The 22,995-nt window shown below is 56.3% G+C and overlaps 11 protein-coding genes and 1 non-coding gene across 12 annotated transcripts; 6 read left to right on the top strand and 6 right to left on the bottom strand.

The window, feature by feature from the left end:
- Positions 1-52: 52 nt before the first annotated feature.
- On the top strand, positions 53-3,115 carry UBA1 (E1 ubiquitin-activating enzyme; the record flags this gene model as incomplete). Its single annotated transcript, XM_056207564.1, has 1 exon — positions 53-3,115. One exon carries the CDS (start codon positions 53-55, stop codon positions 3,113-3,115), a length of 3,063 nt encoding a protein of 1,020 aa, XP_056063539.1.
- Positions 3,116-3,128: 13 nt separating this feature from the next.
- On the bottom strand, positions 3,129-5,078 carry SHE4 (SWI5-dependent HO expression protein 4; the record flags this gene model as incomplete). Its single annotated transcript, XM_056207563.1, has 1 exon — positions 3,129-5,078. One exon carries the CDS (start codon positions 5,076-5,078, stop codon positions 3,129-3,131), a length of 1,950 nt encoding a protein of 649 aa, XP_056063538.1.
- A 195-nt stretch (positions 5,079-5,273) lies between these two features.
- Positions 5,274-9,495, top strand: RPO31 (DNA-directed RNA polymerase; the record flags this gene model as incomplete). The annotated part of the gene is made up of 2 exons (XM_056207562.1): positions 5,274-9,394; positions 9,432-9,495. The coding sequence occupies 2 exons, from the start codon at positions 5,274-5,276 to the stop codon at positions 9,493-9,495; spliced, it is 4,185 nt and encodes a 1,394-aa protein (XP_056063537.1).
- Positions 9,496-9,588: 93 nt separating this feature from the next.
- Positions 9,589-11,010, top strand: NSR1 (nuclear localization sequence binding protein; the record flags this gene model as incomplete). The annotated part of the gene is made up of 1 exon (XM_056207561.1): positions 9,589-11,010. One exon carries the CDS (start codon positions 9,589-9,591, stop codon positions 11,008-11,010), a length of 1,422 nt encoding a protein of 473 aa, XP_056063536.1.
- Positions 11,011-11,194: 184 nt separating this feature from the next.
- MVES1_002738 (uncharacterized protein) lies at positions 11,195-12,415 on the bottom strand (the record flags this gene model as incomplete). The annotated part of the gene is made up of 1 exon (XM_056207560.1): positions 11,195-12,415. One exon carries the CDS (start codon positions 12,413-12,415, stop codon positions 11,195-11,197), a length of 1,221 nt encoding a protein of 406 aa, XP_056063535.1.
- Positions 12,416-13,121: 706 nt separating this feature from the next.
- Positions 13,122-14,051, top strand: MVES1_002737 (uncharacterized protein; the record flags this gene model as incomplete). Its single annotated transcript, XM_056207559.1, has 1 exon — positions 13,122-14,051. The coding sequence occupies one exon, from the start codon at positions 13,122-13,124 to the stop codon at positions 14,049-14,051; it is 930 nt and encodes a 309-aa protein (XP_056063534.1).
- A 190-nt stretch (positions 14,052-14,241) lies between these two features.
- On the bottom strand, positions 14,242-14,341 carry MVES1_002736. The gene has a single exon. It is a non-coding gene; the product is annotated as a tRNA-Lys (tRNA).
- Positions 14,342-14,450: 109 nt separating this feature from the next.
- On the top strand, positions 14,451-17,478 carry mcl1 (DNA polymerase alpha accessory factor Mcl1; the record flags this gene model as incomplete). Its single annotated transcript, XM_056207558.1, has 2 exons — positions 14,451-14,545; positions 14,574-17,478. 2 exons carry the CDS (start codon positions 14,451-14,453, stop codon positions 17,476-17,478), a joined length of 3,000 nt encoding a protein of 999 aa, XP_056063533.1.
- A 40-nt stretch (positions 17,479-17,518) lies between these two features.
- SER1 (phosphoserine transaminase) lies at positions 17,519-18,727 on the bottom strand (the record flags this gene model as incomplete). The annotated part of the gene is made up of 1 exon (XM_056207557.1): positions 17,519-18,727. The coding sequence occupies one exon, from the start codon at positions 18,725-18,727 to the stop codon at positions 17,519-17,521; it is 1,209 nt and encodes a 402-aa protein (XP_056063532.1).
- A 78-nt stretch (positions 18,728-18,805) lies between these two features.
- On the top strand, positions 18,806-19,937 carry MVES1_002733 (DNA helicase; the record flags this gene model as incomplete). The annotated part of the gene is made up of 2 exons (XM_056207556.1): positions 18,806-19,038; positions 19,067-19,937. 2 exons carry the CDS (start codon positions 18,806-18,808, stop codon positions 19,935-19,937), a joined length of 1,104 nt encoding a protein of 367 aa, XP_056063531.1.
- Positions 19,938-19,962: 25 nt separating this feature from the next.
- On the bottom strand, positions 19,963-20,778 carry MVES1_002732 (RING-type E3 ubiquitin transferase; the record flags this gene model as incomplete). The annotated part of the gene is made up of 2 exons (XM_056207555.1): positions 19,963-20,647; positions 20,675-20,778. The coding sequence occupies 2 exons, from the start codon at positions 20,776-20,778 to the stop codon at positions 19,963-19,965; spliced, it is 789 nt and encodes a 262-aa protein (XP_056063530.1).
- A 121-nt stretch (positions 20,779-20,899) lies between these two features.
- HSS1 (Homospermidine synthase 1) lies at positions 20,900-22,804 on the bottom strand (the record flags this gene model as incomplete). Its single annotated transcript, XM_056207554.1, has 1 exon — positions 20,900-22,804. One exon carries the CDS (start codon positions 22,802-22,804, stop codon positions 20,900-20,902), a length of 1,905 nt encoding a protein of 634 aa, XP_056063529.1.
- Positions 22,805-22,995: the final 191 nt, after the last annotated feature.

The following is a 22,995-nucleotide window of genomic DNA, read 5'->3' as shown; positions in this document are numbered from 1 at the left end:
AATGAGGTTCGGGCCACGTTGGCAGCGGCGACGCTTGGTTCGCAACGTCACTATGCCAGTGGAGCAGATTGATGAGTCGCTCTACAGTCGCCAGCTGTACGTGCTGGGCCACGATGCGATGAAACAAATGTCATCTAGTAGCGTGCTTGTCGTTGGACTGAACGGTCTTGGCGCGGAAATCGCAAAGAATATAGCGCTGGCCGGCGTGAAAAGCGTGACGCTGTACGATCCGTCGCCGGTGCACATCGAGGATCTGGGCACGCAGTTCTTTCTGCGTGCTTCGGATGTTGGTAAGCCGGGCGTCACGCGCGCTTCGGCGTCTGCGCCGCGGCTGGCGGAGATCAACACGTACGTGCCGATCCACGTGTTGGACACGCCACAGATCACCGCCGACCTTGTCGCGCAATTTAAGGTCGTTGTGCTCAACAATGCGCTGCTTAGCGAGCAGCTCCAAGTCGACGCGTGGGCGCGCGAGTCTGGCACACATTTCGTCGCCGCATCTGTCCACGGCCTCTTTGGCAGCGTCTTTAACGACTTTGGCAATGACTTTGTGTGCAAGGATACGAGTGGCGAACAGCCTCTGTCTGGCATGGCCGTGCAAGTGAGCAAGGACCAAGAAGGGCTTGTAACTACTTTGGACGAGACGCGCCATGGACTCTCTGACGGCGACTATGTCACGTTTGCAGAAGTGCAAGGCATGTCGGAGCTAAACAACATGGAGCCCCGCCGAGTCACGGTCAAAGGCCCGTACACCTTTACGATTGGCGACACCTCCTCCTTTAGCGAGTACAAGACGGGCGGCATCTTTAAGCAGGTCAAGCAGCCAAGTGTGCTTCACTTTTCCTCGTTGCGCGACGCTGCGACGCACCCAGCATACACGATTTCCGACTTTGCCAAGATGGACCGTCCACCGTTGCTCCACGCTGGCTTTGATGCGCTTTCGCACTTTATCGAGCAGCAAGGACGTTTGCCCATGCCGCGCAATGTGCAGGATGCCGATCTCGTCGTCCAACTTGCGCAGCAGCTCTTGGAGCAGCGCAATGCTGCGCCGACCGACGAAGAAGGCAAGAAACTGATGAGTAACCTTGTGCGCCAACTTTCGTTCCAGGCTCAGGGCAATATTTCGCCCATGGTGGCCTTTATCGGTGGCTTTGTCGCCCAGGAAGTGCTTAAATCGATTACGGGCAAGTTTCATCCGCTCGTGCAGTCCATGTTTGTCGACGCGCTCGAGGCGCTCCCCGATAACATCGACGAGCTTCCGGAGAGCGAATTTTCCCTGCTTGGCTCGCGTTACGATGGCCAGATTGCCGTGTTTGGGCGTGCGTTCCATGAGCGTGTCACAAACGCGCGTCAGTTCCTCGTCGGTGCTGGCGCGATCGGCTGTGAGATGCTCAAGAATTGGAGCATGATGGGTCTTGGCAGCGGTCCTCAAGGGCAGATCTATGTCACCGACATGGACACGATCGAAAAGAGCAACCTGAACCGCCAGTTCCTTTTCCGCCAGAAAGACGTGGGCCACTTCAAGTCGGACACGGCGGCGGCTGCAGTCGTGGAAATGAACCCCGATCTCACGGGCAAGATTGCTAGCTTCCAGAACCGCGTGGGCGCTGAAACGGAAGATGTGTACGGCGATGGATTTTTCGAATCGATCGACGGGGTAACCAACGCGCTCGACAATGTCGTAGCGCGTCAGTATATGGACCGTCGCTGTGTATACTACCAGAAGCCGCTTCTTGAATCCGGCACGCTCGGCACCAAGGCGAACACACAGGTGGTGGTGCCGAACCTCACAGAGTCCTACTCCTCCTCGCAGGACCCCCCGGAGAAGAGCATCCCTGTGTGCACCTTGAAAAACTTCCCCAACCAAATCGAGCACACGATCCAATGGGCTCGCGAGCAGTTTGACGAGCTGTTCGAGAAGCCTGCGGAGAATGTGAACCAGTACCTAGCGCAGCCTGACTATATCGCGTCGCTTGGTGCTTCTGGCAGCGACGCTTCGGCCAAGCAGCAGCTCGAGCAAATCAAGGAGTATTTGGTCGACGCCCGGCCGCAAACGTTTAACGCTTGTATTCTCTGGGCGCGTCTCAAGTTTGAAGAGAACTATGCCAACATGATCAAGCAGCTTCTCTTCAACCTCCCGGCGGATGCAGTGACCTCAACTGGGCAGCCGTTCTGGTCGGGCCCGAAGCGTGCGCCGACGCCGCTGGTGTTTGATCCGAAGGACCGTGTGCACATGGAGTACATCATTGCTGCATCCAACTTGCACGCCGCCAACTACGGCCTTAAAGGCACCAGCGATCCGGCCGTGTTCGCCAATGCGCTCGACCAAATTCAAGTCCCGCCCTTTGCGCCGCGCTCCGCCAAGATCCAGGTGAATGACAGCGACCCCGCGCCGGGCGCAACCAACGACGCGGAAGAAGGTGCGAACATCGAAGAGCTCGCCGCGAGCCTTCCGGCGCCTTCGAGCTTGCCTGGCTACCGCATGGTCCCCATCGAGCTCGAGAAGGACGACGATGGAAATTACCACATTGACTTTATTACTGCCGCGTCGAATCTGCGCGCTGCCAACTATGCCATCAGCCCTGTGGACAGGCACACGACCAAAGGCATTGCCGGCAAGATCATCCCTGCGATTGCAACCACCACTGCGCTTGCGACGGGCCTGGTGAATCTGGAGATGTACAAGCTCTTGGACCAGAAGACGGACTTGGAAAAGTACTACAATGCATTTGTCAACCTCGCGCTGCCATTCATTGCCTTTAGCAACCCCATCGCCGCGCCGCGCCACAAATTTAACGATACAGAGTGGACGCTCTGGTCGCGCTTCGACATTGATCACGACATGAAACTCTCCGAGCTGCTCGCTTACTTTAAGGAGAAAGAGGGTTTGGAAGTCACAATGATCTCTGGCGGTGTCTCGATGCTTTTTTCCGACTTTATGCCGCCAAAGAAGAAGGAAGAGCGCTTGCAAATGAGCATGAGTCAGCTGCTCGAGACCGTGTCCAAGCAGCCGATCCCGCCCTATGCAAAGAACATCCTCATCGAGATCATGGCCGACGATCTGAACGGGGAAGATGTAGAAGTGCCGTTTGTCAACGTACGTATCCGCCAGTAGTCTATATATTGCGCTATGCGTCTGCTAGCTTGAGTATATCCAGAGCCATGGCCAATGCTTGGGCAGTGGGGAGGGCGGCGTTTTGCGGCGCGGCATGCCGCGCGACAAACGCCTTGGTCGCGCTGAAAAAGCGCGCGTCGTGAAGGGCGCCGAGGGCCTCGCACTTGGAAAGGCCGTCGGGGTTGGGGGCGAGCGATGCGGCGTACTGTACAAGGTTGTACAAAATGGCAAAGCCACGCAGCGCAAGCTGTTCCGAGGCGCCGAGCAGCTCGGCAAGCGTCTCGAGCGAGCTGGTGGGCATCCGCACCAGGTACTGGCACGCAGACACAGCGCTGGTCAAGCACGCCAGCGTCCCACTCGCAGCCAGGCCAATATCGCCCTCGCAGAGCGAGACGAGAAAACGGAGGCGGCCTTGGGCGGTTTGCAAATGAATGGTGGCGGTGGATATGTCGTCGGCCGCGCTTGTGCCTTCGCCCGCCCAGTATGCAAACACGTGTGGGTCCTGCACGAGGTTGCACAGGAGCTCGACAAGTGCTTTGCGCACCATCGGCTCGTCGTGCAAGAGGAGGTTGGAGAGAAGCGAGTCGCTGATATTGGCACCGTCTGCATCGGGAAACGGAGACACTGCGCGCGCTACAACACCAGCCATGGGCTCATCCATGCTGCTCATGTTCGTGAGCGCCATGACGGCCTCAAAGAACTGGAGCAAGGTGGCGTGTGGAGCAAAGTACAGGCTCGCGAGGCACTGCACAGCGAGCAACGGCGTGCCTTGCGCATGATACATGAGCCGTGGATCGGCAGTGATGGTCAGTTTGGCGAGTGCTTGCAGAGGAAGAAGCGCATAGTTCGGCGGTGCAGGCTTGCGCAGTGTATGGTGCGCTGTTTGTGAAAGCAGCAACAGCGCGCGTCCGACGCCTTGCTGCAGTAGCAAGCCGCGGAATTTGCTGTCCTGCGGCGTGACCAGCGAGAGAAAGAGGCCTGCGAGCTGGTCGCGCAGTGCACTTTCTATACGCACGGCACGTACAGTGAGCGGTACAAGCGGTGCAACAATACCGGCATGGACGAGTGCTCGCACACGAAGCGATACCTGCTCTGGAGCGAGCAGCGGGTCGTCTGCCTGATTGGATGCGGCGCGGCGCAGCGCTTCGGCGCGCTGCTGCTCGGCGGTGCGTTTTGCAGGATACGCCACAAGAGTCGCTAGCATGGAGACAAGAACAAACGCAAGTGCACTATCGCCGTCAGCACTGGTCTGAAGTGTCAAGATGCGCACCATTGCCGCCAGCATGGGCGCGTCGTGACAAAAGGTATTGCGCAAGGCAGGCATGAAGAGGAGGTAGTACATTCCTTCCAGCGCATCATCGCGCGCCGCACGCGCTTCATGGAATGCAAGCAGGGGCTTGGGGGCTTGCACTTGCGCACCGTCACTCACGAAGAAATCGCGCAGCGCCGTGTACAAGGTTGTGGTATCCTGTTCCGACAGCGACAATGCTTTTTTCGTCTTGTCGTTGGTTTGCATAGCCAGTTTTATCCATGCAAGATCGGCACATGCTTGCACCTGGCCCACCTCTTGGAACTTGGCAAGCGACGTGCGCGGCGCGAGCCACTCGGTCACAAACGGCGTCTGTGCGAGCCATGTGCGGACGTGCACGTCTGAGGATGCCTCCGCGAGCGCGTGTGCCATCGCACAGCTTGTCTCTGGAGTGTTGGATACGCTGACAAGCGTGTGCAGCAATGCACCCTCTTTCATCACGTCGAGTGCCGTCGCGGGGTTGACAAGGCTCAGCGCGCCGAGCACAACGAGCGCACGCAGGAGCGAGGCTGTATTTTTGTGCGCCTCGCGCGCAAAAATCCCAGCTACTTTTGGCACATGGCGTGCTTCTACTGTCTGCAGCGCTGCAAGCGCCTTGGCCGCGTCCGCAGCGTCCTGCTCGAACGCAAACAGCGCCGCGACGGCGTCTGCCATTGTGGAGGAGTGCACACCCAGGTAGTGGTATTTTTGCAATAGATTGCGCGCGCAAAAAGTGTGCCTCATTTTTGTCGTGCGTCCTGTCATTGCCGTGCATTGCAGCCGACGCTGGCCACCGGAGTGGCGTAACCTGTGGCCCAGCATGAAGGAGCTTGTGTATGTTGTAAACGTTAGCTGACCACAGAATGCAAGATGCGCCCAAAAAAATGTAGGTGGCAGGCAGAGACTGACCGCAGCAAAAACATCCAGTTTGGCGTCATGTCGCAGGCAGAAATTATGAACCTCGCCGAATTAGAGGTGGTGACGAGGGATATTTACGACCTGCCAAACAGACAGCCGCGTGTTGGGGGCGTGCTGGATCGGCGCATGGGTGTGAGCGACAAAGTGAGCACATGCGAGACATGTGGACTGCACATGGCCGACTGTGTGGGCCACTATGGCTACATCAAGCTCGTGCTCCCTGTGTTCCATATTGGTTTTTTTAAGCATGTCATCAGTATCCTCCAGATGGTATGCAAGTCCTGCTCTGGGATTCTCTTGGAGGAAAGCGACCGGCGCCGTTTCCTAAAGCGTTTCCGCCGCCCTCATTTGGAGAATTTGCAGCGCACGCAGACATTCAAGGCGGTGAATGCGGTCGCACGTAAAATGCTATACTGCCCACACTGCGGCGCGACGAACGGCACTGTAAAAAAGGTCGGTGCGCTCAAGATCGTCCACGAGAAATTTCGCCAGAAAAAGACGGAAGAGGAGCAGCTCGAATTCCGCAAAACATTTGCCACAGCGGTAAAGTTGAGTGGCGGCGAGCTGGCGACGTACTTGAGCAAGGCGCAAGAGGACTTGAATCCACTTCGCGTCCTGGATCTGTTTAAGCGAATAAGCGATGAAGACTGCGAACTGCTCGGGCTCCAGCCAAAGTTTGGGCGTCCGGAAGAGTATATCTGGCAGTATATTTGTGTGCCGCCCGTCTGTATTCGTCCAAGCGTTGCACAGGATGGCGCGACGAATGAGGACGACCTCACCGTAAAGCTTACCGAGATTGTTTTCACAAACAATATTATCAAGTCGGGGCTGTCCACAGGAAACAAAGGAACCACCACGGCGCAGCTCGTTGAGCAATGGGACTTTTTGCAGCTGAGTGTTGCGATGTACATCAATTCCGAGATGCCGGGCGTGCCGCCCATGAGCGGGCACAAGCCTATTCGTGGCTTTTGCCAACGCCTCAAAGGCAAGCAAGGCCGCTTCCGCGGCAACCTGTCGGGCAAGCGCGTCGACTTCTCAGGGCGCACCGTCATCTCCCCCGACCCCAACTTGGCGATCGACGAGCTTGCCGTGCCCGAACGTGTCGCCAAGACGCTGACGTACCCGGAGCGCGTATTTGCACACAATATCGAGGCCATGCGCCAAGCAGTACGTAACGGCACAGACGCACATCCCGGCGCAAACTATCACATCAACGGCCGTGACGGATTTAAGCGGTTTCTCAAGTTTCCCGGCATGCGAGAGGACATTGCTACCAACCTGCGTGTCGGCGATATTGTCGAGCGGCACATCCGCGACGGGGACATTGTCCTCTTCAACCGGCAGCCGAGCCTGCACAAACTCTCGATCATGTGTCATCGCGTCAAAGTTCGGCCGTGGCGCACCTTCCGATTAAACGAGTGCGTGTGCAATCCATACAATGCCGACTTTGATGGCGACGAGATGAACATGCATGTGCCCCAAACAGAGGAAGCCAGGACCGAGGCGTTGACGCTCATGGGCGTGAAACACAACCTTGTCACTCCACGCAATGGCGAACCGATCATTGCAGCGATCCAGGACTTTATCACCGCATCGTACCTGCTCTCGCGCAAAGACCGCCTCTTTACGCGCGCACAGTTTTCCCAGGTGTGTTCCTACTTTGACGATGGTGCGCTTCGCATCGAATTACCGCCACCCGCGATCCAAAAACCGATACGCCTTTGGACTGGCAAGCAGCTCTTTAGCGTGCTCATCCGGCCTAACAGCGATTCAAATGTGCTGGTCAACCTAGCGTCTCGGTGCCGCACATTTGAGAAGCCGCCTGCAGGACACTGTAAGGAAATGTCGCTAAACGACGGCTACCTGGTCATTCAAAACAGCGAGGTGATCTGTGGTGTAATGGACAAGGCGACAGTAGGCGACGGAAACAAGCATTCGCTTTTTGGAGTGATCCTACGTGACTATGGTCCCGACGCTACCATCACAGCAATGAACCGCCTGTCCAAGATGTGTTCGCGCTGGCTCTCCAACCAGGGCTTTTCGCTGGGAATCAATGATGTGACGCCCGGTGTCCAGCTGCGCAAAACCAAGGACCACAATGTCGAAATTGCTTACCGTCAATGCAGCGAGTTGATCGACTTGGCCAAGCGCGGCAAGCTGGAAAACTTGCCGGGCTGCAACCAGGAACAGACTTTGGAAAGCAAGATTTCGGGTGTACTCTCCGGAGTGCGCGGAGACGTGGGCGATATCTGTATGACGGAGCTGAGCCCGCACAACTCCGCATTGCTTATGGCAATCTGCGGCTCGAAAGGGTCCAAGATCAATGTCGCGCAAATGGTCGCATGTGTAGGACAGCAAATCATCTCTGGCTCGCGTGTGCCAAACGGCTTTCAGGACCGCTCGCTGCCACACTTTCCAAAAAAGTCCAAGGACGCACCGTCCAAAGGCTTTGTGCGGAACAGCTTTTTCAGCGGCCTCGAGCCCACCGAATTCCTTTTTCATGCGATTAGTGGCCGTGAAGGACTCGTTGACACGGCGGTGAAAACAGCCGAGACGGGGTACATGCAGCGTCGCTTGATGAAAGCACTGGAAGATTTGTCGACACATTACGACTTTTCCGTGCGGAACTCGGTCGGTGGCATTGTCCAGTTTTTGTACGGCGATGACGGTCTCGATCCTGCCGAGCTAGAAGGCAATGCACTTCCTGTCGAGTACAATCGCACGTTTAAGCATGCCGCATCGAAGGTGGCCCATATTCCCAGCCGGATGCTCTTGCCGTACGAGATTATTGAGCTTGTGGACAGCACACTAGCGCATGAGCGGTTCTGTCGCGAATGTACGGCGAAATACATCGAGCAAGTACGTGAGTTCTGCCATGAGACGGTTGCAAAGCATGTCGCAAATACCCGGGAAGCCTATGGCATGTATCCTGCACTAGAACGCAGCAGCACAGAGGATTTGTCGCGAGGCGCAGATGCGGCGCAATTGGCCATTGTAGACAACAAAGCCCGCGTCACGAAACCAATCATGGACGAGTTCTTGCAGCAATGCTGGGAAAAGTACATGAAGGCCAAAATTGAGCCTGGCTCGGCGGTTGGCGCTGTCGGCGCGCAGTCGATCGGCGAGCCTGGCACGCAAATGACGCTTAAAACCTTTCATTTTGCAGGTGTGGCGAGCATGAATGTGACGCTCGGTGTGCCGCGCATCAAAGAGATTATTAATGCGGCCAAGATGATCAATACGCCCATCATTGCGGCCAAACTCGTCAGCGAAAATAGCGAGCGAGCGGCGCGAATTGTCAAGGGGCGTATTGAGAAGACCTTCTTGGGCGATATTGCGTCGGTGATTGAGGAGGCGTGGGCCAGCACGTATACGTATCTTGGCATCCACATTGACATGGACGCAATCCAGCGTCTCCAGCTGGAAGTGACGCTCGACGATATCAAGCGTGCGATTGTCGCCATGCCAAGGCTGAAAATCAAAGAGGAGCGTGTCACAGTACTGCCACACAAGGACCGTCTCCGCATCTATATTCACTCCGACGAGAAGGAGAAAGATGTATACTATACCATGAAGATTTTGAAGCGGCTTCTGCCCAAGGTCGTGATTAAGGGTATTCAAAGCGCTTCGCGTGCGGTCATTAGCGACGAGAAAGGCGAGCGCAAGCTGCTTGTCGAGGGGTACGGACTGCGAGAAGTGATGACCACGGAAGGTGTTGTGGGTATACAAACGCAAACGAACCATATTATGGAGATGCAGCAGGTGCTCGGCATTGAGGCAGCGCGAAACTCGATTTATCGCGAGATTGACTATACGATGGCGAGTCACGGCATGTCGATTGATCCTCGTCACGTTATGCTGCTTGCCGATGTAATGACGTACAAAGGAGAGGTGCTGGGTATTACGCGATTTGGTGTTGCAAAGATGAAGGATTCCGTGCTGATGCTCGCCTCGTTTGAAAAGACGACAGACCATTTGTTCGACGCTGCGCTCTATGGGAAGTCGGATTCGATTGCGGGCGTGAGTGAAAGTATTATTATGGGTAACCCTGCCCAGACTGTGGGCACTGGCATGTACGTACCCCACCTTGCGTTTTTTGCTCACACACAGGCCTGCTTTAATCACACCGCGTCCCACGCTGCCCACGCCGAGGGCTTTGGTGTTTGATGCGTAGCCTCCACGTATTAGTAAACATGCATGAGAAAAAATTTGCGTCCAAAAAAATTTCGCGGCATAAAAGACATTCCTGTTGCCACGATAGAACACAATGGGCAAGAAAGACAAAACAGTTAAAGTGGCGGCTCCCGCCAAGAAAGTCGCAAGTTTGAAGGCCGCAAGTGCCCCTGTTGTATCTACCAAGGACAAGAAGGCCAAATCCAAAAAGCAAGAGTCATCGTCGGAAGAGAGCTCTGATGATGATGATTCTGATGACGACTCGGACGATTCGGACAGCGACTCTGATGACTCTGACGATGACGAAGATAAGGAAGAGGATTCCAGTGACGACTCTGATGACTCTTCGGAAGAGGACACAAAGAAGAAGGACGACTCTGATGACGACGACTCCGACTCTTCGGACGACGACTCTTCAGAAGAGGACACAAAAAAGAAGGACGAATCCGACGATGACTCTGAAGATGACTCTGAAGATGACGACGACGATGACGATGACAAGAAGAAAAAGTCGAGCCCCGACTCGGATTCCGACTCGTCTGAATCTGATTCGAGCTCCGACTCTGACTCCGACTCCGACTCCGATTCGTCCAGCTCCGACGAAGCAATGGAAGAGGCCAAGCCTTCCAAGAAGCGCAAGGCCGAAGACAATGACGCTCAGCTTGCCAAGAAGACCAAATCTACGGAAAGCGAGGCTGACGATGGCATCAAGACGCTGTGGGTCGGTCAGCTCTCGTGGAATGTGGACAACGACTGGTTGAAGAGCGAGTTTGAAGAATATGGCACCGTCGCCGATGCTCGTGTCCAGCTCGACCGGGACTCGGGTCGCAGCCGCGGCTTTGGCTACGTTGACTTTGTTAGCTCTAAAGACGCATTGACAGCGTCGAAGAAAGCACAAGGCAAGGAAGTCGATGGCCGTACGCTGCGTGTAGATCTCCAAGAGCCGCGCGCACCCAAAGACCGTGTCGAATCCCGCGCTAAGCATTTTAACGACCAAATAAGCACGCCGTCCAACACGCTTTTCCTCGGTGGCCTCGCTTGGTCCCTTACCGAGGACGATATCTGGAACACTTTTGCCGAGTATGGTGAAATTTCCGGCGTGCGTCTTCCAAAAGAAATGGAGACTGGGCGCTCCAAGGGCTTTGGCTACGTCGAGTTTGACACGGAAGAAAATGCCGGCAAGGCGCTCGCTGCACTTAATGGCCAGGACCTCGGTGGTCGTCCCATCCGCGTCGACTTTGCTGGCAAGCGCGATAATGCAAATGGCGGCGGCCGTGGTGGCTTTGGCGGCGGCCGTGGTGGACGTGGCGGCGGCGGCTTTGGCGGTGGTCGCGGCGGTCGCGGCGGTGGCTTTGGCGGCGGCGGTGGCCGCGGTGGCCGCGGTGGTGGTCGTGGTGGCGGCGCCGGCGGTGATGGCCGTTCTCGTGATGGCGGCTGGGGCGGCCGCTCTTCGTCCGGCAGCGCTCGCACGGGCGCCATTGCGGAGCCTACTGGAAAGAAAATGACCTTTGATTAGTTTTTTTCTCAACTGGCAATCCCTCGATTCTTATTCATAGAGCCTTTCATGGCTTGTACAATGCAAAGCAACTATTGGATCCTACCTTGTTACGAGTCCGCATGCGTGTATTAGCCGCATGGATACGCAAGTAATAATACAAACGGCACTGCTTGAGAGGTGGGAATTGTGTACTATGTACATCCTAGAGGAGCCAGTCGTTGGGAGTAAAAAGTTCAAAATGAAGATCCTCTTCAGGAACATGAATTTTGCGTAGGCCATCACAAATAGACTTGAGGAAATTTGTACCGCCACAAATGTAGAATTGCGCATCAGTGGGCAAGGTCAGCGAGGCAATGTCCATCCTGCCAACCTTGACGTCCTTCGTAACCTCGCCAACAGAATGCCACGTCATTGCCTCGCCCGAGGAAAGCTGTGAAACCATGTGAAGCCTCTCCTTGTAAAACGCATCTCCATCCATGTCCTGGTCGCAGTGAATTGCCACAATTTTGCGCGACGACCTGTCCGCAACAAAGCGCGCAAGCATGCCAAACATGGGCGTGATACCAATACCGGACGAAATAAGAACAACTGGACGTTGGCTCTCTGTGTCCAAGATAAGGTCGCCGAACGGAAGCGATACAGCGAGCTCGGTACCAACCTTGACCTCCTTGGCCAGCCAGTTGGATACCTCGCCTGCAGGCGCATCCTTTTGCGCCTGCAGCGCCTTGACGGCAAACCTGAGCTGCCCAGGATTTTCGCAAGCATCCATCAAACTATACTGGCGAATTTGGCGGGCACCGTCTGGAAGGCTGGACACGACAGATACATATTGCCCGGCCAGGTGCTTGGGGAAAGGATTGAATGCATCCGTGCTCTCGACCGTGAAGCTGACGATGTTCGCGCTCCGATCGTCGCGGTCGACAACCTTTGCTTGGCGGAAAACTTTTCCGGGCTGCACGCCCGCCCCCTTGTACAGTTCCTTTTCAAATGTGATTAGCACATTTGCAAGGATCCAGAACACCGAGGTCCATGCAGCAGCGACATCAGCCGTCACGACGTCCGCGCCCAGCACGTGAACAATAGCTCCGAAAAGGTACTTGTACACAATGGGGTAGTGATCCTCAACGATGCCAAGGACCGCGTGCTTGTGACCAATGCGCGAAAGAAGGTCGGCCGGCATGTTCTCCGCGGGCGCGACGAGCAAAGACGCAAACTTTGCAATGGAGCCAGCCAAGGCCCTTTGCTGAGCACCCTGCTTCTGGTTGCCACGGTTAAACAGATCGTTTAACAGCGAAGGGTTCTCTTCGAACAGGGTGCCATAGAAGTTGGTCGTGATCTTCTCAATGTTGGCGCCGATCAGTGGCAACGTAGCACGGACCACATCCGCCTCTTCGGGCTTCAGCTGCGCACGACACGATTCCATAGTGGGAAAACTCATCTTATAAAAGGTATACGGCGCACGGCGCACTACGATCCCTCATTTATACTGGCAGTGAGGCACACCCACAACGTCCAACTGCGCCACACCCATCCGGGATCTCGCGAATGGCACAGACATTTTTCTTCTAAAATAATTTAACATAGTCCAATAGCCTATTTGTTCTTACGAACCATGGGCTGCTTCGGTCGAGCGCGCCCAATACGCCAAAAAAGGGTTTGCGCGGATCGGAAGAATACGCGCTCCGAACGGATCGAGTTTCGGTACAGCCGAAATGCATGATTACTAATGCATACATGAACTAAGATAATATACCACGTCCTCATGCCGTTTGACCAGTAAAATGACTAATGATAGTGTTTGTTTTACACAATCATCTTTGGGTATGCACGCGTCAGCCGCTGCTGTCAGCTAAAATCCAGCTAATGTGACACATCACAATGGGAGTTTTAAACAAAAATCCTTTCAAGCGCGCTTGGTTCTTTTTCATGCAACTCGGTCATTTATGTTGCATAATAATGCACATTGCCAAAGAATCACGCGTTTGTGATGTGCCCCACAGCTATGCAAAGCGTGAGAAATAGGATGCGACAGGCGGGGTGTACAAAAGCGCGACACGCAAATTGCTCCTACTCTTACACCCCTCCCTTAAAGCTCAAGACGCTGGCCGTCTTCATTCTTTGGCTTAAACATGAAGTTTTTTTCAATCACTGCTGCTGCCTTGCTGTTCTCGCCTGCTCTTGGAAAGTTTCTGAGCGGTGTTCCGTGGGGAACTGACAACCGGTGGGCTTACAAGCTCCCCAAAGACTCTGTGTCCTGGTACCATCACTGGGAGAAAGGCATGATCTTCCAGATGCCTTCGTCTTGTGAGTACGTCCCTACCTTCTGGGGCCCGAGCAAGCAGGGCGACTGGAACATGCGTAAATTTGAGATTGCTACCAACAACAAGATTAAAAGCATTCTCGCTTTTAACGAGCCCGACGTGCCTTCGCAGGCTTCCATGACTCCGGAGCAGGCAGTGGCCCTCTTTATGAAGGAGTTGCAGCCGTACGCTGAGAAGGGCTATCAAGTCAGCTCGCCTCAGATGGTGTTTAACATGGATTGGCTTTCGCGATTCATGAGCCAGTGCCACGATGCTGGTTGCAAAATTAGCTTTATGGCTCTTCACTGGTACGGTGCTCCCACGGACATGGACAAGTTTACCGCATGGGTTGATGGTGTGTATCAAAAATTCAAACTCCCCATCTGGATCACCGAGTACGGCCTCACTTCTGGTTCGAACCCGTCGGACGAGCAAGTGATGAACTTTTTGAGGGGCACCACGGAATGGATCGCTTCGAAACCCTATGTTCAACGCGCTGCATGGAACGGTGGATATGACATCTCTGCACCTCCGGACGCGTTCGCCACTCCTCTCAATGCATTCTTTGTGGGCAATGGTGACAGTTACCGATCCACTGCCAACTACTGGTTTAATGGTCTCCCCAACACTGGTCTGATTACCCTTCCCAGCGAGCGTGCTGCGCTCGCACATGCCAATGCCAGTGCCAAGCCTCAGCATGGCCATGGCCATGGCCATGGCAAGCGAGACGGTCTCGCTAAGCGTAGGCTGTCGCAGTAAGCGACGTGCCGAACTATTCCCCTTTTACTGTCTTCTTTCGTACATTCAGTGGACCTTTTTACATTTTTTTGTTGACTAGCAATACGTCGTTGCTAAAAATAAGTTAATCCTACGATTTTAAAACTAGATGCCGCGCTATTCTACACGTACAAGCCGTGTTGTACACGGCAACGCACATGACCCAAAAAAACTCCCAACGTGGGGCTCGAACCCACGACATTCAGATAACTCTTCGTAACCGAAGAGACCCCTTTAAGAGTCTGACGCTCTACCGACTGAGCTAGCCGGGATAAATAGTACCTGTGAATCGGTACGGGCTGTACATAAGCAAAATTGCTATGCGTCGCGCTGTGCGGTGCGCGTGTCTTTTTCTTTCCTGTAGCATTGCGTCGCGTCGTCATGGCGTCGCTTATGAGCGACGAGCTTAATGTGCAGGTGACGCATACATCCGGCATTACCAAAGCACTGTACCTGCCCAAATCCGCGCCCGTCGAGTACGTCACCGTGAAACACTCACCTCAGGCGCCTTATCACAGCTGGCGAAGACCACCTTGTGCGTCTTCTTCCTAGCGATGCCGCGGCGTCGGACATCAATCCTGTAGTGATTGAGGATGCTACCAGGCCTATGACATGGATTGATGCTGACGAAAACTACCTTGTGACGGCGTCGGAAGATGGCTCTGTGCGACTGTACGACAACCAAGCTTCCGGTGCTGAGATCACGCCGCTGCGTATTGTGCGCCGCGAAGTCCTTCCTGTGCGGTGCGCCGCATTGGAAGGCAAAGGAAGACTAGGTGCGCCGCGCATAGCCGTGTGTTCAGACGAGCTTATTGTACGAGTCGTGAATGCAGACGACCCCAGAAGCATTACGCTTCTCACAGGTCACACGCGCGGCGTCCGTGCCGCAAGCTGGAGCCCTGTTTGGCCGCTTCTGCTCACGAGCGGAAGTGATGGCGATGTGCGTGCGTGGGACATGTCTGGCAACGAACCACGCTCGATAAAGGTGCTCCAAAACATTCTGCCTGCTTTGCGCCCCGAAAGTGAGTATACGTCTTCGGCAGCGTGGCACCCGTCCGGCGCTGTAATTGCGATTCCACTCAAGACACACGAGATTGTGTTGGTGCGTGCGCCTTTGCACGCCGGGGAAGCGAAGGCCGACGGCGTGTGGGAGACAGTCGCGACGCTGGGCCCAGCGACTGCCGCTGCAAGTGCCGAGCTTAAAGCCGCGCACGGCCTCGTCTCTGCGCTTGCATTCTGCCCAAATGGGCGCTACCTCGCTGTGGCCACGGAAGACTTGCAAGTCACAATCTATGCCTTGGACTCGCGCCGGATTATCCGCGCGCAGCAAGCCGAAGCCGTCGTGACGGACGTGACGTGGCATCCGACGCAGGATGCGCTCGCATGGACAGACATGCAAGGCCAGCTTGTGCGCTGGGACGCTGTCATTGGAGCGACGCTGCCGAGCCCTGTTGAGGAGCTGCATTTCCAGGGCGCGGTGCGCGACACGGAATCCGACACCGAGTCCTTGCACCACGACCTGGACGACCTGTTTGACGATACTGTGCTGGACAATGACCAAGACGCACCGGTGCCTGCGCGCAAACGCAACCGTGCGAATGCAGACGAGGGGCTTGTTCAGCCTCCATTCCAGCCCGCCTCGACGCCCATGATCGCCCAGCGGCGCTACCTGTGCGTATCGCCGCTGGGAGCATTGTCTGCAGCCGATCAAGACACACACCAGACGATTTCCTTTGACTCGTACGATACCTCGCAGCGCCGCAATTTCCGCTTTACGGATAATTACGGGTACAAAATGGCTAGCATGGCCGCCCAAGGCGTCGTGTTTGCCTGCGAGCAAGAGTCTGGCAGTCCCAGCAGTATCTTTTACCGCCCGTTTGACGATGTGCCTGGCATCCAGGCAGAATGGAGCGTTCACCTCCCGCACGATGAAAATGCTGTTGCCGTAGCCTTGGGCGGCGTTCCAAACGTTGGGTCCCTCGCCGATGTCCACGAAGCTGGATCCATGGTCGTCGACGAAAGCTATAGCTCCGCCGCCACTGCTCTGGTCGCGACATCGCGCGGCTTTTTGCGTTTTTTTGGGCACAGTGGCATGCAGCGCTACGTCTGGGCTTTGGGGCATCGCGTCGTTACGCTTGCTGCGAGTGCACACGCCGCCTTGGTCGTGTACGAAAGCGCGCCTGCAACGGACCGAATTATGCTCGAGTACCTCGTCATTGAGCTTGCGCAGCTGACGCAGATGCAGCACGGCAGTGTACCGCTCCCTTCTGGCGCAACACTCGCATGGGCGGGCTTCAACGAGCTGAACGTCCCTGCGCTCTATGATTCCCAAGGGATGGTATACATACTCGACCGCGCCTGGCGTCCTGGCCAAGCGCGGTGGGTCCCGGCACTGGATACACGTGTCTCTTTGCAGTCGAATGAGCCGAGCGCCGCGCCGCGCGTGCATTGCTGGCCGATTGGCATCACGACCACCCAGCTGCTTGGCCTGCTCCTCCCAGTCGCCCAGCGCTACCCCAGCACGGGTACACGCCCCCTCGTCCAAGAGCTTGCACTTGCGCTGCCTTTTGCACATCGAGATGCGTCTGCGACGCCGCTCGAAGAGGCTGCGCTGCGGCATGCGCTGCTTGCGAATGCGACGAGAGATGCGCGCGCTGCGCTGGGCGAGTCTTCGCTCTGCGCAGGCACACTCGCCGAGCCTGCCGCGCTCGAAATGGAGGCAGACAAGGCGCTGCTGCAGCTGATTCAGCTCGCGTGCAAAGGCGATCGATACGCGCGAGCCTTGGACGGGACGCGTGCCTTGCACTCGGAGGCTACGCTCGACGCCGCGCTCAAAATTGCCTCTTTCTTCCACTTGCCCGCATTGGCCGACCGCATGGAGCTGGTCCGCGCGCCGCTCGCCGTGCACAAGCAGTTTGAGGAGGAGGAAGTGGAGCGTGGGACAGGCACCGATGCGCTGCTGCGGAATACAGTGCGTGTGCAAGTGCCAGCGCCGGCGCCGGCATCGGGATCGCGTGTGCAAGAGATGCCAGTGTGCGACGCGGTGCCCGAGGCGCCGCGCACAAGCGCTGCATTGCGGCAGTCGGCGCTGGCCCAGGAAGGCCACGCGCACAAACGAGTGCACGACACGCTGCCCTCGGTGCCGAGCAGTGCCGTGGAGGAGAGCGAGCTGGAGCCAGTTTCGAGTGTGCCGACAATCGCGCCGAGTGTGCCGACAATCGCGCCGAGTGCGCCCAAGACGAATCCATTTGCACGTACGCACTCTGCGCGAAACTTGGAAAAGAGCCAGTCATTCTTTGACCGAGCAGAGGCGCCGAAGCGCAAAGCAAATGAAGAGGAGAGCGGCGCGGAGAAACGCTCGTCGCGCCAGTCGACACTAGCCAGCTTTGCATACAGCCCAGACCCGTAGCGACTACGTAACTACTCGAATGTGCGCATCGTGCCGTCTATTATCCAGCAAACTGTGTGAGCAGTGCCGCAAGCGTGTGTGCCTGCTCGAGCGTGGAAGCATTGTACAGGCTCGTGCGCAAGCCGCCGACAGAGCGGTGCCCCGCGACCTGCTCAATGCGGTGCTCGCCACAGAGCTTGATAAACTGCGTCTCTGCCTCCTCGCTGGGCTCGCCTGTGTGCTCGTCAAGTATGCGAAACGTAATGTTCATCTTGCTGCGGAAGGCGGGGTGCGCAACCGTCGGGCGGAAGCGTTTGGGGTGCGCGGCAAGAGCATTGTACACGGCACTGCTCTTCTCCAGCGCGCGCTTCTGCGCGCCGGCCACGCCGCCGTCCTTGCGGAGCTTGGCAAATACCAAGGCACTGACATACAATGGAAACATGGGCGGCGTATTGTACAGCGAGCCATTGTCCATTGCGTTCTTGTACACAAGTGTCGTTGGGATTACAGGGGGATACGGCGTACGCACCGCGTCAGGATCTACCACCAGCTCGCGGCGCACAATTACCACCGTCACGCCGCTCGGCCCGATGTTTTTCTGCGCGCCGAAAAAGAGCGCGGCGTGCGCACGGACGTCGATCGGACGGCTCAGTACGTTGGACGAGCAGTCTGCGACAATAGGCACTTGCGCACGATAGGAGGCAGGGAGACGTGCTACAAAATCGTGGGGAAACTCGAACCCGTCGATCGTCTCGTTGTCACAGTAGTACAGCATGGCAGGTGCTTCGCTGAGCGACCACGATGCAGGCTCTGGAATGTGCGCATCCGGGTCGCAAATCGCACTGCGAATGTCGCACGCCACATTGACGCGCGGAGTGAGCCGTTTCGCCTCTTTGAGCGCTTTCGCCGACCAAGCACCGCTCACGACATAGTCGACAGGCGGCGCTTCGCGAGCGCCAGGGTTCCGAGCTGCGTGCACGGCTAACATGTTGAGAAGCGTCGCGGAGAACTGTTCCGTTCCGCCTCCCTGCATAAACAGTACGGCATACTCGTCCGGTACGTCGAGCAGCGCACGCAGATCGTCCTCGGCCTGCGTGAGGAGCTGCTTGAATGTGGACGAGCGGTGGCTCAGCTCCGTGATGCCCATCCCCGTTCCTTTATAATCAACAATGCCTTGTGCCGCTTCAAGCAGCACTTCTGTCGGCAGCGTCGACGGACCGGCGCCCAGGTTGGTCGTCTTGTCGCGCAGCGCCGTCGAAATGGTCGTCATGGTCAAGGAGTCACGCGCCGCTGGTGCTGTATTTAGTCATCTGTCTAGGTCGGTGCGCGGTGCGCTTTTTGCCCCGCCATGTCGCAGTACGAGGACGATGTGGAAGCGATAGCCGAGCCGCTGTCGGAGACAAACACGTCTTCTTTGCGGCAGAATGCGGATCGCGAGTTTTCACCTGAGCCTGATCAGGATTTAAATACGTCGCGCGGCACACACCAGGTATGGTTGGTCAAGGTGCCCAAATTCCTCATCGACGGCTGGCGGCAAGTGAAGCAGGACGATGTGCGGCTCGGGACCGTGCGTGTATACGAGTATGTACATGGCATACACTTACAATAGCCCGGACGCGTCTGGAACGCAGCGCATGGAGCTGCTGCTTCCTGGCCAGCCGGACGCGGCAATTCCCGTCACGAACCCCTTGTTGCGTGCGCAGTATGCAAATGTGCCGCGCGCGTACGATATGCGGCTTACCTCTTCGACGCAAGACACGTACTTGAAGAATCTGTATGCGTTCCAGGAAGAGCTGGTTGACGACGAGGACACGGTGGATCTCGACGAGGACGAGTCGTTGGACAGCCTCGCGATGGCAAAGCGGCGCACAACCGAGCCGGTGCCAAAAGGCAAAAAGAAACGCATTACCCAGCTCGCAGGCACCGTCACGAACGAGACAGCACTGCTGCCGAAACGCGTCATGGGAGCGCAAGCGTCGGACAGCAAGTCGCGTGTAGGGATCACCAATCGGTCCATGCTCACCGACGAGTACCGCTCGATTATGCGGGACCGCAGCCTGCAATCTACCAGGCCCAAGCGCACGGTCAAGATGATGGACGAGCACGAGTCCGGTGCAAACAACATGTTGGCTGCGGGTGTCGGCAAAGGCCACATTAAATCGCGCGCCGCAAACCTTGTATACGAGTCCCAGGCGCGGTCCAAGCAAGGCACGGAGAAGTTTGCACGCATGCCGCGCAACGAACTTTTGGATTTGCTCTTTGTCCTGTTTGACCGGTACAAGCACTGGTCACTCAAACGCCTGCGCGAGGAGACACAACAGCCATATACCTACCTCCGCGAAGTGCTTCAGTCGATTGCGGACCAGCACCACAATGGGCCGTACGCTGGCTCGTGGAGTCTGAAGCGTGAGTACGGTGTGCGCAGTGCACCTACAAGGCCCGATGCAGGCCCGTCGCAGCCCAAGCAAGAAGGCGTATAGCTTCACATATCTCGTCTATGTACATCTACTCGTATTGCAGCCAGGGGCTCGTATCGTACTGGTCCAGTCCAAGCACGCCACGTCCACTGCGCACAAAAAGCTCCATCTCGTGGACGAGCAACTGCGCCTCCTCCTCGTTTCCGATCCACTCAGTCAGGCACTTTAGCATCGCATCGGAGCGGAGGTCCACATGCGATAAGAGTGCGGGTATATAGTAGGACAGAAACGCGGTATCCAGGTGCGGCCACACTTGTAGCTCACGCTGTAGAAAAACAGAAAGAAGTCTGGCGTACATGGGATATTTTCGGAAGCCGCTTGCGCCGGGATACGGCGTATACTTGGTATAGCGGTTCGACGCCACATGTTTGGCAAACGTGCGGTTGCGGTATACACCTCGACGTCGTTCCAATGCGCGATTCTGTTTTCTTCGCTGCTGCGCTTCCTCTCTGCGCTGCAACTCAGCTATGCTTGGAGGCTCGCGCCGTGGCGTGTCTTGCGTTTGTATATCGAGCAATGCATCGTCCCCTGCCGCATGTACAGATTGCACGGCGGGTTTGTCGGTGCGCGCATCGTGCACATAAAATATAGCAAAGTTGGACAGCGCAGGATCGAGGTTGTGTAGGATATGATCGCCAACAGGGGTCATGCACAGCGGGCACTTTTTTGTTTCTTGCTGAACGCGGATCCATTCTACCGCGCAGTCAAAGCAGCTGGGGTCAGTGTGCACGAATACGTACAAGCACGAGTGAAAACATTTCGGGAGCACACAGCGGTCCACGACTTGCTCCAGGCATATCGCACAGTTTTCTTCGTCAAACCCTGCCGGGATCGCTGGCGCCATGCCGCCACTTGCAACTTGCACGGCGCATGGAGCCCTCCAGTTGTTCGCTGACTAATCATTAGGTGTTCGATTCGGAATCAAGTTGGATATCTAGCACTACAAGATTCATCAAGAGACGCGTCTAGTCAATCTCCTCAACCTGGGGGCCATCCTCAGGGGCAGCACCCTCAGCACCAGGCGGCGGTGGCGCTGCGCCGCCATAGGCCTTCTGGATAATGGGGTTCGCAAGCTCTTCAAGCTCCTTCTGCTTCTCGGCATACTCCTCCGTAGAGCCCTCTTGGGTGTTGTCGATAAACTGAATCGCATCATCAATAGCAGCCTTCAGCTTATCCTTGTCACCGGCATCGAGTTTGCTCGCAAGAGCCTCCTCGCCAAGCGAGTTGCGGAGGTTGTACGTGTAAGACTCGAGGTTGTTGCGCGACTTGATGCGCTCCGCAGCAGCCTCGTCCTCCGCCTTGTACTTCTCAGCGTCGGAAACCATGCGCTCAATGTCCTCCTTCGAAAGACGACCCTTGTCGTTGGTAATCGTAATCTTCTCCGATTTACCCGTCGTCTTGTCGGCGGCAGAGACGTTCAAGATCGCATTGGCATCCACGTCAAAGGTGACTTCAATTTGGGGCACGCCGCGGGGCGCAGGAGGAATACCAGAAAGCTCAAACTTACCGAGCAAGTTGTTGTCCTTAGTGCGGGCACGCTCACCCTCAAACACCTGGATCAACACGCCAGGCTGGTTGTCGGCGTAGGTGGAAAAGACCTCCGACTTTTTGGTCGGCACAGTCGTGTTACGCTTGATAAGCGGCGTAAAGACACCACCGGCAGTCTCAATACCCATAGAGAGCGGGGCAACGTCGAGCAAGAGCAAGTCCTGCGTCTTCTCAGACGTGTCACCAGTGAGGATGGCGGCCTGAACAGCGGCACCGTATGCAACAGCCTCATCGGGGTTGATCGACTTGTTGAGCTCCTTGCCGTTGAAAAAGTCGCGGAGAAGCTTCTGGACACGAGGGATACGCGTCGAACCACCGACAAGGACAATGTCATTCACCGATGCCTTGTCAATCTTCGAGTCGCGGAGCACCTTCTCAACGGGCTCAATCGTGTGCGCGAAAAGGTCGCCACAGAGCTCCTCAAAGCGGGCGCGGGTGATCGAGGTGTAAAAGTCGATACCCTCAAAAAGCGAATCAATTTCGATCGTGGTCTGCGCAGCAGACGAGAGAGTGCGCTTGGCACGCTCAGCAGCGGTGCGCAGACGGCGAAGGGCACGCGCATTGGTGGTCAAGTCCTTCTTGTATTTGCGCTTAAACTCTTGAACAAAGTGGTTCACGAGGCGGTTGTCAAAGTCCTCACCACCAAGATGCGTGTCACCGGCAGTGGCCTTGACTTCAAAGATACCCTCTTCAATGGTAAGGAGCGACACATCAAAAGTACCACCACCCAAATCGAAAATAAGCACATTCTTCTCGCCAGCGTCCTTCTTGTCAAGACCGTACGCAATGGCGGCGGCAGTGGGCTCGTTAATGATGCGCATCACGTTAAGACCAGCAATGACACCAGCGTCCTTGGTCGCTTGGCGCTGAGAGTCGTTGAAGTAGGCAGGGACGGTGACGACAGCGTCCTTGACGTCGCCACCGAGGTACGCCTCGGCAATCTCGCGCATCTTAAGGAGGACCATGGAGGAAATCTCCTCGGGGGTGAAGAACTTCTCCTCACCCTTGTATTCGACCTTCATGACAGGCTTGCCGTCGCGATTAATGACGGTAAAAGGCCAGTGCTTCATGTCGGACTGGACCTCAGCGTCGTTAAACTTGCGGCCGATAAGACGCTTAGCGTCAAAGACCGTGTTGTGAGGGTTCATGGCCACCTGGTTCTTGGCGGCGTCACCAATAAGACGTTCCGTGTCTGTAAAGGCGACGTACGAGGGGGTCGTACGGTTGCCCTGGTCATTGGCAATGACCTCGACACGGTCGTTTTGCCATACGGCAACACACGAGTAGGTAGTACCCAAATCAATACCAACAGCTTTGGTCATTATTGGAAAGTTGTGAGGAACTGGAGCTGGATGGGGCCCGTTTTATAGGAAGGCACGGGATACGTAAGAAGCGCGTGGATATTCTAGCACAGGCGAGAATTGCGCGTGCCAGCGCCCCGTAGAATGCGTAAGAAAGATTCCGCCGTCTTCGGTGCGCTTCGGCAGCTCCACATGCACGGGCCTTTTTGCAA

This window comes from Malassezia vespertilionis, chromosome 5 (assembly GCF_029542925.1).
Source record: "Malassezia vespertilionis chromosome 5, complete sequence".
NCBI classification, from domain to species: domain Eukaryota; kingdom Fungi; phylum Basidiomycota; class Malasseziomycetes; order Malasseziales; family Malasseziaceae; genus Malassezia; species Malassezia vespertilionis.
Note: the sequence above shows the minus strand (reverse complement) of the source record. Positions and strands in the feature narration are given on the sequence as shown.